The 12,613-nt window shown below is 45.8% G+C and overlaps 1 protein-coding gene across 2 annotated transcripts in view; it reads right to left on the bottom strand.

Annotated features, from left to right (window-relative positions):
* The window catches only part of CRMP1 (collapsin response mediator protein 1), a 38,353-nt gene that overhangs the window by 6,629 nt on the left and 19,111 nt on the right, over positions 1–12,613 (bottom strand). For both annotated transcript variants that reach the window (XM_081209320.1, XM_081209321.1), the window contains exons 6-10: positions 10,593–10,673; positions 7,690–7,758; positions 6,664–6,784; positions 3,551–3,707; positions 2,589–2,730 (exon numbers count right to left, since the gene is read on the bottom strand). In XM_081209320.1, coding sequence (XP_081065446.1) covers positions 2,589–2,730; positions 3,551–3,707; positions 6,664–6,784; positions 7,690–7,758; positions 10,593–10,673 — 570 coding nt within the window. The remainder of the gene's footprint in view (positions 1–2,588; positions 2,731–3,550; positions 3,708–6,663; positions 6,785–7,689; positions 7,759–10,592; positions 10,674–12,613) is intronic.

The following is a 12,613-nucleotide window of genomic DNA, read 5'->3' as shown; positions in this document are numbered from 1 at the left end:
TCTGAAGGAGGTTGCCACCAGAACAAGGAGTGGAGCAAGTAGAGATTTTAAGGGAAGGTAAAGGCAAAGGACCCCTGGATGGTTAAGTCCAGTCAAAGGTGACTATGGGGTGTGGTGCTCATCTCACTTCAGGCCAGGGGAGCTGGCGTTTGTCCACAGACACCTTTTCAGGTCATGTGGCCAGCAGGACAAAACCACTTCTGGCACAACGGGACACCGTGACAGAAGACAGAGCACACAGAAATGCCGTTTACCTTCCTGCCACAGCAGTACCTATTTATCTACTTGCACTGGTGTGCTTTCAAACTGCAGGAGCTGGGAGGGAGCAGCAGGGAGTTCACCCCGTTGCAGGGATTTGAACCGCCAACCTTCTGATCGGCAAGTCCAAGAGACTCAGTGGTTTAGACCACAGCGCCACCCGCGTCCCTTTTAAGCAGAGATGAAGCGTGGGGGAGGGGCGAGATGATGGTGCTGATGGATACAAGAGAGATTGCTGGGAGGAGATGGAGGAAGCATCACTTAAGATCTCGGGACTATGTGAGTATTAAGCTTCCAGAAGCTGCCACAATATTCATGGGGCATACAAGTAGTACTTGGGAATAGGGGCAATGAGATAGGCTTGGTTTCAAAGGGGGAAAAAGAACAATGTGCCTCAGTGAGCAAGAGAATAGGCTAACCAAGCTGCAGAGGCAAGGGGAGAAAACCACTGAGAGCTTGACACTGCCCCCAGCACCTCGTTTCTGGCAGGTCTCACCACATGAATGAACTTGGTGCAAAGGACCCACAGATGACTTCAACAACTGGGGTCCAAGTACCTTTGGGATTGCCTGAGTCCCTCTGCTCCACCACAATCGCTCAGATCAGGGTGGTCCGATATGTGGCCCACGATGGTGGCTCCAGGCAGGGCCTAGCAAGTGCTTTCCCAGCTTTGGAAAGGAGGTGGGATGGCTCTAGGACCCTGCCAGAGCCCTTATGCCCCATTCCCAAAGCCAGCCAAATGTTTACTGGGCTTTGGGAAGGCGTCCCCTTGACTCGGTGCCCAGTGTGGGGGAACTGGTTACGCTGCCCTAAATCCAGTGCTGCCGCCCCCTTATACTTCTGCAAACCTTGGGTTTATCCCAAGCCTGCTGATTCTGTGTGAGTGTGTAGTTGTTTTGGCAATGCAAGTGACAGCACCGACAGAATTGAATTGGGAGTAGAAGAAATAATGATAATATCAGCATTTTAACTGAGTCCAGAAGCAGACTGGTAACTAGCAGTGCCGTCTCACTCATAGGGGCTAGGGGTGTGGGGCACCCAGGTGCCAGGCTCTCAGGGGCGCCAGGCCGAGAGTCCGGGGCCCGAGAGTTGAGTCCGGAAAAGGAAAAGGGTCTGGAGTGCCGCGGCAGGCTCTTCTGCTGTGGGCAGCTCTAAGCCGCGAGTTTAGGGGTGACTGAGCCAGCAAGACGCTGAGGCGGCTGGCTGGCTGGCTCCACCCTCCTGCATGCCTGGGACTGGGCAACCTGGGGGGGGGCCGCCGGGTGGATCTTTGCACCCCAGCACCGCATATGCTTAAGACAGCCCTGGTAACTACAGTGGTGCCTCGCAAGACGAAATTAATTCGTTCCGCAAGTTTTTTCTTCTTGCGAGTTTTTCGTCTTGCGAAGCACGGTTTCCCATAGGAATGCATTGAAAATCAATTAATGCGTTCCTATGGAAACCGCTTGCCAGGCTGGCGGTGCGGAGAAGGGCTTTTCTCCCCACCGCAAGCCTTCAGGACAGGTACGGGAACAGAGGGGAAGGGGCGCAGCGCTTCTCCTCTGTTCCCGGGGCTCGCGGTGGGAGGAGGGTTTTTCCTCCCCACCGCCAACATTCAGAACAGCATTCTGAATGTTGGCGGTGGGAAGGAAAACCCTCCTCCCACCGCAAGTCTTCAGGACAGCCATCCGAAGGCTGGCGGCGGGAAAAGGTCTCTCCGCCCCACCGCCAGCCTTCGGAGGAGCCTTCCAAAGGCTGGAGGTGGGGTGGAGAGACCTCCTCCCGCCGCCAGGCTTTGGAGCATCCTTCCGAAGCCTGGCGGCGGGAGGAGGTCTCTCCGCCCCACCGCCAGCCTTCGGAGGAGGTCCAAGGACAGTGAGGAAGACGCACTGCGCTTCCCCGCTGTCCCGGAGATTTCCCTATGGGCTTTCGTCTTGCGAAGGAAGCCCATAGGGAAATTTGTTTTGCGAAGCGCCTCCAAAACGGAAAACCCTTTCATCTAGCGGGTTTTCCGTCTTGCGAGGCGTTCGTCTTGCAGGCCACCACTGTAGTGCCACTGATGTGTGGTGGCGCAAAGCTTCTGTCTCCCATAAACATTTTGGCAGCCACACTTTGTACAAAAACAAAGTTTCCTGGTCGCCTTTAAATGCAGTTCCAGCATCATAGTAGAGCATTGCAGCAGCCCAGGCTGGTGGAGTTGTGTGCCCTGAGGCTCCGGTGTGTGAGTGCAAATAAAAGGCCCTGGGTGTTGGCCCACTGACCTCAGCCCCCTCTAGCTAAGAGTTAGATTTGGAAATCTCTGAGCAGTACAAGGCAGGACCTGGTGTGAAGCAGCGGTTGCCTTTGCTTACCACACACTTATCCCAGACCACGGTCATTCTTTCTTCAATTCCATTTACTCCTTCTGGAATCAGAGTGAAGTTGTCCTTCCCAACCGCTTTCTGGGCTGTGCTATAGGTACAGTGGGCGCTTCCAGTCACTTGCAGGTCACCACTGAAGGAACACAGAGAGGAGACAGAAATATTTTTAAAGCCTGGAGGCAAGGATGTGGGTTGCTTACCATTTGTGTTTCTAGCTATTGGTGCCACACATTCATTCAGGAATGTATATGGTTAACTACTGCTTTTCAATTCTGTTAACCTCTCCAGTCTCTGCTTCCACATTCACATCAATACTATTCTCCAAAGTATTGTTCTTTGAGTATCTTTCCTAGTGTTTTTCAGGTCTCTGTAACAGCATCAGTAAGGCAAACCAAAGTGAAACTGAACAGCAATTTTGTTTACAGATTATTTTTTTAAAAGCTCACTCTATAAAATCATCCCACTAAGGACCTAGTTAGATGTTCCATGGGAGGCCTGTGAGCCATCTGATGACGGACTGATTGATTGATTTGTACTGAAAAGCAGTCACAGCAGACTGCCAGTTTGAGTGGATGGGGATGAGGCTATTTCATCCTTTTCCTTCCTGTCACTTAAAACCATCCTTTCCGAGCCGATTTTCTTGTCAAAGGGGAAGAGGGTAAGCTGCCTGGGGTAATTCTCAACAGGGAAAGGTCAGGAAGGGAAAGGGCTAAGCAGACTCCTCCCCCTGTGGTGGGGGTGTCACATGTCTCCTGCATAATGTCTAAGTTCACTCTGAGCTAAATACAGTATTTGCTATTCCCTTACAAACAAGAACAAATCTGACAATAATCAAACCACATCAAAATACTTGTCTGTTATTACATATTACTTCTGCACTTTAGCTCACATCCAAGCGGCTCAAGGACTCCCTTGGCTGAATTGGTGGTTTACAAGCAGTTGCAGTTTAATACCATGCTAAAAGTGAGGTCAAATGATCAGGTGTGGTAGGATCCAGACTCAGAGGCGGTGAGGTCACAAATGCTGCAGCCTTGGCCCAATTTTTGCTCCAATAATGTGTCCCGTCTGTCCCCAGGCTCGCAGTGATTGGTTCCCCGAAAACAAGAGCACCTTGGGGAATGGAAACACACAACTGATTATACCATCCTTTTAATTTATTTTTAAAATTTATATACCACCCTTCATCCGAAGATCACAGTGTGGTTCAAAACATAAAAATACAAAATGAGAACACAAATTACAAAATAGACAAAAGCAAACTAATCACCCCACCTCCCACAAACACATTTAAAAGGACATAGTATGTTAATCAACCAAAGGCCTGATTAAAGAGAAAGGTTTTTGCCCGGTGCCTAAAGATATGGAAGGAGGGCACCAGGCAAGGCTCCCTGGGGATAGCATTCCCCAAACGGGGAGCCACCACAGAGAAGGCATGTTCTCATGTTGCCACCCTCCAGATCTCTCGTGGAGGAGGCACACGAAGGAAGGCCTTAGATGATGATAGCAGGGTCTGAACTGGTTCACATGGGAAGAGACAGTCCTTGAGGTATTGCAGTTGTGAGCCATTTAAGATTTTATGGGTCAAAACCAGCACTTTGAATTGAGCCCAGAAACTAATCGGCAGCCAGTGCCTTCAGGCCAGAATTGGTGTAATATGCTTAACCTTTCATGCCCTGGTGAGCAACCTGGACACCAAATTCTGAACCAGCTGAAGTTTCCAAACCATCCTCAGGTAGCCCTATGTATAACGTGTTGCAGCAATCTTACCTAGAGATCACCAGAGCATAGATGACAGAAGTTAGGTTTTCCGGTCTAAGGAAACCAGGTCGGGGAACAAGGTTGGGGAACAGTGGTATGGCGGCGCTCCGCCTCCCCGCTGTCCCCTGAGCTTATGGGGCTGGCCAATGTCTGCCCGGCGCGAGGGGCGCGAGGGGCGCTCTGCTTCAGGGCACCCCTCACACCGGGCGGCAGGCTGCTATCCGCAGCGTGGGGAGCCCTGCGGGACCTCCCGCGAGCTCCCCAGGCTTGCTGATAGCTTCCTGAAGCCTGGAGAGCAAGAGGGGTCGGTGCGCACTCCAAGCTTCAGCGAAAGCCTGTATTCGCCCCATAGAGTAGTCTCTAAGGTGCTACTGGAAAGATTTTTTTTATTTTGTTTCGACTATGGCAGACCAACACAGCTACCTACCTGTAACTAGAACTTTGTGTTTTCTGAGACATGGACTCTAGTCTGTAAAAGCTTCTGCTACAATAAATCGGTTAGCATTTAAGGTGCCACAAGTCTCTTGGTTATTTTTGCTTCTAAGTAAGTGGCAGGAACAAACAAAGAGCTCCAGAGAGAATTTGTTTCTCTACACAGCCATGGCAGCCCGAATGATATATGCTCAGAAATGGAAGAAGAGAAAACCACCAACAAAGGAGGAATAGCAGGTGAAACTGATGGAGTATGCAGAATTAGCAAAATTAACTAACAGAATAAGAGAACAGGAAGAAGGAGCCTTTAAGGAAGATTGGAAAATGTTTGTAGAAGATTTGAATAATTATTGTAAACAAGTTAAAATGTTAGCAGGGTTAGAGTAAATTCAGCAGTTTAATTAAGTGAAGATTTAATGAGAAAGGGAAATAAAATATATGGAGTAATTAGATAAATAAAATATATGGAGTAATTAGAATATGCACTAGTAATGGATAACTAAAACAAACCATGGAGGAGGGGAAGGAAAGTAAATGATTATGGTTATATTGATTTGAATTTGAAAATCTGTAATGGAAAATTATAGATATATAAAATTATAGATATATAAAGAGCTCCAGAGAGACCTGTTTAAACAGAATAAAATATTTCCTCACCAGAAGAGGGGTGGTCCAAAAGAACCAAAAAGAAAGGAGCACTGGAAAGGGGGATGTGAAGCTGCACAGAACCAGCTCAGAGCATTCAACATCCCTTTAGCTTCTCTGTCATTACCATTTTACTTTCTTAGTGATTCCTGCTGGTTCCCACATAGGTATTCATCACTTGATGACTCACTGCAGTATCAAGTAGCAATTTGCAAGGATAAATGAGGCAGCGCTCAACCTGCACCACAGACGGCAATAGGAGCTCACCCCGTCGCGGGGATTTGAATCGCCGACCTTCTGATCAGCAAGCCTTAGGCTCTGTGGTTTAGACCACAGCGCCACCCGTGTTCATAAATATACATAGATGTTCATAAATGTACCAAGCAAACACATACAAATATGTAAACCACATGTGTGAAACCCACAGAAAAGTCCTGAAACCATTTTCTCTCTCCCAAAATGACCTCAAATATTACTCTGCAAGGTCGAAAGAAATGGGAAATCTCCGCATTGTCTCTTTCACAAATCCTGTCTTAAGGGCACATCTGGGTCAAACCACAGAGCCCAGGACTTGCCGATCAGAAGGTCGCGGTTCGAATCCCCGTGACGGGGTGAGCTCCCGTTGCTCGGTCCCTGCTTCTGCCAACCTAGCAGTTCGAAAGCACCCCGAAAATTGCAAGTAGATAAATAGGTGCCGTTCCGGCAGGAAGGTAAATGGCGTTTCCGTGCACTGCTCTGGTTTGCCAGTAGAGGCTTAGTCATGCTGGCCACATGACCCAGAAGCTGTACACCGGCTCTCTCGGCCAATAAAGCGAGATGAGCGCCGCAACCCCAGAGTCGGTCACGACTGGACCTAATGGTCAGGGGCCCCTTTACCTTTTTAAAAATATGAATAGGGTGTGAACCTGTGACCTGGATTCAGGAATTGAGTAGTTATCATAACAAAAGAGTGGCCAGGATGCCCGGGTAATCCAATCAGGTAACCTGGCAGACAGGAAGAAACTACACCCCCCCCTCCTGTGTGTGGGGAGGAGCACCCTGTTGCAACAGCTTTCATAACGATCAGGCTTACTAGCTGCTTTGCTTCTCAATATTCTCTGGTTGGTCTCTGTGTTTTTTCTCCTACCGGTAGAGAACCTACAAAAAGATTCTCTATGGGCTGAGGATACCCCATAAGGGAAAAGGAGCAGTTTTTTCCCCTCATAACAGTATGAAAGGCTGCATTCTGTACCTTTCTTTCTAGCCAGTGAAATGATGTCAGCTGCACTCTTGCTCATGACCTTGGTGATATACAACGGACAGTTGATGCGACTAGCTATGGTGATGGCTCGGAAAACAGCTTCTGCTTCAAGCTTAAATAAGGAAAGAAATTCAGTCAAAGTAACTTCATCATTACCTTGCAAATTTTTCACACAGGTATTTCCCAGATTCCAGCCACTTTCCTCTTCTGCTTTATGAACAGTTCCTCATCCCTCAACCCCCTTCCTCTTTTAACTGACTTACAAAAATATAACCTTTCCTGCTACTTCACGCTTTGCTTTTTCTCCAAGCAGAATTAATTTGAAGCTATACACAAATTTCAGAATACTGCTTACAGAAAAAAAAGATTTCTCACCCCTGATCTAAATGGCATGAATGGCTCAAGGTGGTACCTGAAAAAACTCCTACGACTTCAAAAACATTAACAACTGAATGTAATCAGCTTGCCACCTTGCAAGCAACTGCTATACTGAAGTGTTCATCAGCAGAGCGACCCCTTTAATATTCTCATAGAAGTCAATGGAACATTTGCAGGTGATCAGCTTCAAGGCCACAGCTTAAAATTTTGTTATTAAGGTGTTCTGTACAGTGGTACCTCGCAAGACGAATGCCTCGGAAGATGAAAAACTCGCAAGACAAAAGAGTTTTTCATTTTTTGAGTTGCTTCGCAAGACGAATTTCCCTATGGGCTTGCTTCACAAGACGAAAACGTCTTGCAAGTTTGTTTCCTTTTTCTTAAAACCACTTGAAGAGGTGCAGTTGCGACTTGACCGTGCTTCGCAAGACAAAAAATTCGCAAGACGAAAAAACTCACAGAATGAATTAATTTCGTCTTGCGAGGCACCACTGTATTGAGGTATTATTATCACAGAATCACAAAGTGATGTGAAGTGCTTATGGATTTCTCTTGGTTTGGTTAGTTCTGCTAGAAAAAATTGTAGAAACTTTAACGCATGGCTCCTGCAGCCCTAAGACTGAACTTGAACACAGCTCTCACCTCCTCTGGCCTGCTCAAGGCGTGGCCCTCTGGTCCAGTGATGCCCATCTCCAGCATACGCTTTTGTTCCTGAGGAGGTAATAGACAAAAGTTGATGGCCAACAGGTTACAAATACCGGTATATCAATTGATATGTATCAAAAGTCTCTCGTATACACTGTATTCAGTCATGTCTGTTGGTTAAGGAACGATATTTATTGTTAGCATTTAAATACCATCCAATCAACTATGTATTCTGCGTAGTTTACAGATTTCGGATATTCCAATCTGCTTTTACTGCATAATGTTCCTGATTTATAATTTTAACTGCTACTGTTTTAACTATGTATTATGCTAGGTGCCTGTTTTATTTTTAAATTGTTTTAAACTACAGGCATGTCTGGAGGATGTGGACCATTTGGATCCCTTCCAATCAGGATTCAGGCTCCACCACGGGACAGAAACCACCCTGGCTGACTGGTCAATGATCTCTGGCAGGTTAGGGACAGAGGTGAAAGCTGTTTCCTGGTTCTGCTGGATCTCTCGGCTGCTTTTGATACCATCAACCATGGTATCCTTCTGTACCATCTAGGAAGGCTGGGAGTAGGGGGCACTGTTATGCAATGGTTCCACTCCTTCCTGGGTCATGTCCAGGAAGTCGCGTGGGGAGATGAGTGCTCAGACCCTTCAACACTCACTTGTGGGGTACCTCATTCCACCCTCTCTCATGCTTTTTAACATCCATATGAAACTGCTGGGAAAGGTCATCAGGTGGTTTGGGCTGGGTGTTCACCAATAGGCAGATGACACCAGCTCTACCTCTCATTTAAATCAGAAACAGTGAATGTGATGAACCTGGTCCTATGTGTCTGGAGGTGGCTGGAGGATGGACAGCAATCAATGGATTCAGGTTGAATCCTGACAAGACAGAGCTACTGCTTCTGGGGGATGGGGGGGCAGTCAGGTGTGAAGGACTTCCTGGTCTTGAATGAGGTAACTCTGCCCCTAAAGGACCAGGTGTGCAGCCTTGGGGTTATTTTGGACTCACAGCTGTCCATGGAAGCACAGCTTAATTCTGTGTCCAGGGTGGCTGTCTACCAGCTCCAGGGTGGCTGAGACCCTTCCTGCCTGCACACTGTCTCACAGAGTGGGACATGCAACAGTTATTTCCTGCTTGCAACTACTGCAATGTGTGCTATGTGGGGCTACCTTTGAAGGTGACTCAGAAACTACAGCTAATCCGGAATGCGGCAGCTAGACTGGTGACTTGGAGGGCCACTGGGACCATATCACACCTGTCCTAAAGGATCTATGTTGGCTCCCAGAACATTTCTGAGCACAACTCAAAGTGTTGGTACTGACCTTTCAAGCCCTAAATGGCCTCAGCCCTGTATATATGAAGGAGCATCACCACCCCCATCGTTCAGCCCAGAAACTGAGGTCCAGCTCTGAGGGCCTTCTAGTGGTTCCCTCACTGTGAGAAGCAAAGTTACAAGGAACCAGGCAGAAGGCCTTCTCAGTAGTTGTCCCTGCCCTGTGGAATAGCCTCCCATCACATGTCAAAAGGCAGCCCTGTACAGGGAAGTTTTTAATGTTTAATATTTTATTGTGTTTTTTATATTTTGTTGGAAGCTGCCCATAGTGGATGGCAACCCAGTCATTTGAGCAGCCATGTTGTTGCTGTTGTTGTTTGCTTTTAGCTGGAACTGTTTCTGGCCACGAATAGCACCACAAAAACTCAAAAATTAAATGAAATAAATTAAATTTATGGCAAACTCAGAGGCCCATTCGCTTATTCCACCACAACTAAAGTGCACTGATAATTATTACAGATTCTATATGCTAACTGCCTGACAAAATTTTGAAAATGTCCACCTATTCCAAGCCCTCCCTTCTTGACTGTTTCATCACTTAAGAACCACCTGGTTCTAAGCATGGACATCTAAGGCCAGGTGGCACTTGAATTGGTACCAATATGTCACATAGGTCTTTCTGGGACAGTTATGCAATAAAGAACCTCTTTTTGATACTAGCATCATCATCATCGGCATCCAGTACTGAACTTTGGGCCAAATAATAATGTCTACGTGTTTTGGGTACCTTTCTGCAATCACAGCATGGCTTAAACACAGCCCAGTGTAAGCAGTCCAGTCCAGAGAAAGGCTAGCATCCATTAAGTCCTAGTGAAGCACACAATTAAACACACCTGTCCAATTTATATCAGTAGATTTTTCTATGTTCAGGATTACATCTTACAGTGGTGCCTCGCAAGACAGAAAGAATCCGTTCTGCGAGTCTCTTCGTCTTGCGCTTTTTTCGTCTTGCAAAGCAAGCCCATTAGCAGCTTAGCGGATTAGTGCTATTAGCGGCTTAGCGGGCTTAGCGGATCAGCTGATAAGCAGTTTAGCGGCTTAGCGGATCAGCTGATAAGCGGCTTAGCGAAACAGCTGTTAAGCAGCTTAGCGGATCAGCTGATAATCAGCTTAGCGGATCAGCTGTTAAGCGGCTTAGCGGCTTGGGGGAAATGGGGGGAGGAAAAAAACCCCGCAGGAACTCGCAAGACATTTTCGTCTTGCGAAGCAAGCCCATAGGAAATTCGTTTTGCGAAGCACCTCCAAAATGGAAAACCCTTTCGTCTAGTGGGTTTTCCGTCTTGCAAGGCATTCGTCTTGCGGGGCACCACTGTATTTTAATTTTTCATGGCGCCAAGTAGGGCTCATTTTCAATCACTCCCTGTCACAACCATGACATTCAGCACTCATTACATTTTGCGAGGGCTTGATGACCATTGCTACTGCCACACTGCAGTACTAATCTACAACCAAATGGGTGGATAAGATTGCAAACATCTGTGCCCAACGAATCTACCTATCAAGGGTATCAGACAGTTCAAAGAATAAATGTAGAAGAAAAGTTTTTCTCACCTGAGCTATCAAATCTCCATTTTCAGCATGGACCATGATTACAGCTCCAAGACTTTTCAGAAAAGTAAAGGCTTCATAGAGCTATATACAGTACCAAGGGAGGGGGGAACAGTCAGCAATGACAGATTATTGTATATCCCAATTCTTTTATCCCCTTCTTTAAAACACACATGCATACAGACATTTCCTTTCATTTTAGGGTAGCACAACAGCCAAAAAAGGGTAAAACTTTATTTCACTCTGTTTCTTCATCTCATCCCTTCTCATCAGCAAAGGAAAACACAGTGCTTGACACCAATGGGGAGTTGGTTCCCTCTCCCTGTCTGCTGAAATCCTAAGAATTAACCCCACCCAGATATGCTTTGGAGTAACACATTTAGCATCACATTTACTTTGCCTCTAATTCCACCACCTTTCAGATACTGTATTTTTCGCTCTATAAGACGTACCAGACCATAAGACGCACCTAGTTTTTGGAGGAGGAAAACAAGAAAAAAAATATTCTGAATCTCAAAAGCCAGAACAACAAGAGGGATTGCTGCACAGCAATCCCTCTTGCTGTTCTGGCTTCTGGGATAGCTGCGCAGCCTGCATTCGCTCCATAAGACGCACACACATTTCCCCTTACTTTTTAGGAGGGAAAAAGTGAGTCTTATAGAGCAAAACATACGGTAAGTTTGACAGGAACCTGAACATTAAAAAAAATAAAAATCTGTAGATGCTTTCTTGTTTATGATTTCATGAAGAGCTCACAGTTTAACTCAGATTCCCACAATTAGAAGGCAATTACTTCCACAAAGTTTTTTGCGGCAAATTATAAAAGCCATAAAGTCCCATCAAGATTAGAATGGATTAAAAAAATGGCTGAATATGTGGAATTAGATAGCATGTCAGAAGAGATAAGTTTTAAAAAAATACTTGAAAAATAATAATAGTAGTTTAAGGTCATACGCAGCGTTCGAATAATTTCAGTAGCAGTGTTAAAAATGTGGTAAAACCAATGAATGGATTAAGGGATATTGAAATTGAACAAGACTCATTATGCAATGGCAGCGAACAATTAATACAGAATCTGTAATAAGGAATAGACGGGAAGTCTGGCGCATAGAAAAAGACCACTTATTTTATGTTTTGAATGTTATTAGTTGATGTATTAATTCTCTTTTTTTCTTTGGTGGTGATGGAATTTATTTTCTTTTTCTGTATGGTGTGTCAATGTGAACGGTAACAATAAAATTTAAAAAGAAGAAGAAGAAGGCAAGAACTTCTAAAACGATTCCAAAGCATTTTTTCTTGGAGAAAAAGTAGGAACAAAAACCAAGCCAACTCTTGATTAGATGCTAAATGCATGTATTAAATGTGCATAGTTCTTGTTCTCTAAAGAGCAGTAGAACTGGGAGCACATCACACAGGGAGGGGGGCAGGCTACTGTCCTGCTAAGCCTCCCCCCCCCCAGCCCTTTCCAGAAGCTGCTATAAGTCTTGGGAGGATAATCCCCTCACAAGACTAGCAGCAGCTTCCAGGAAGGGGTAAATTGTGGGTGTGTGGAAAGGATTAATCCCACTTCCCCAAATTCTGTAGTCCCAGTCCTGCCCAGAGGCCTCACAGCTACACATTAAATAACAAAAATAGTGCACATTAAACATTTACAAGCATTTGTAAATGTTTAATATTCTAAAGCAAGTTCTGGATATGCTCCAAGCGTGTGAAGATACTCCTTGAAAACATGAGGCCATACCAGTCACTGTGCTGGAAATGACATGTTTCAAAACTCCAAATTTGTGTTCGCAATAGATTCTGCCATAATGTTATGTTTTAACTGTAATATGCACAAAACATTCATCACAATTTCAATTAAAAACTAAGTGTTAGCCCACCTGAAACTTTCAGAGGAAGGAGGGACATGACTGCTCACATTTCAACACACACCCATCCCAAACTTAAGCTTAATTCAAAAGCATGGATCTCCATTAGAAGAGTTCCTGGGAATCAGAGATCTCATATGAAAATGCACAGATTAC

The sequence above is a fragment of the Podarcis bocagei genome (assembly GCF_964188305.1).
Source record: "Podarcis bocagei genome assembly, chromosome: 9".
In the NCBI taxonomy this organism is placed as follows: domain Eukaryota; kingdom Metazoa; phylum Chordata; class Lepidosauria; order Squamata; family Lacertidae; genus Podarcis; species Podarcis bocagei.
Note: the sequence above shows the minus strand (reverse complement) of the source record. Positions and strands in the feature narration are given on the sequence as shown.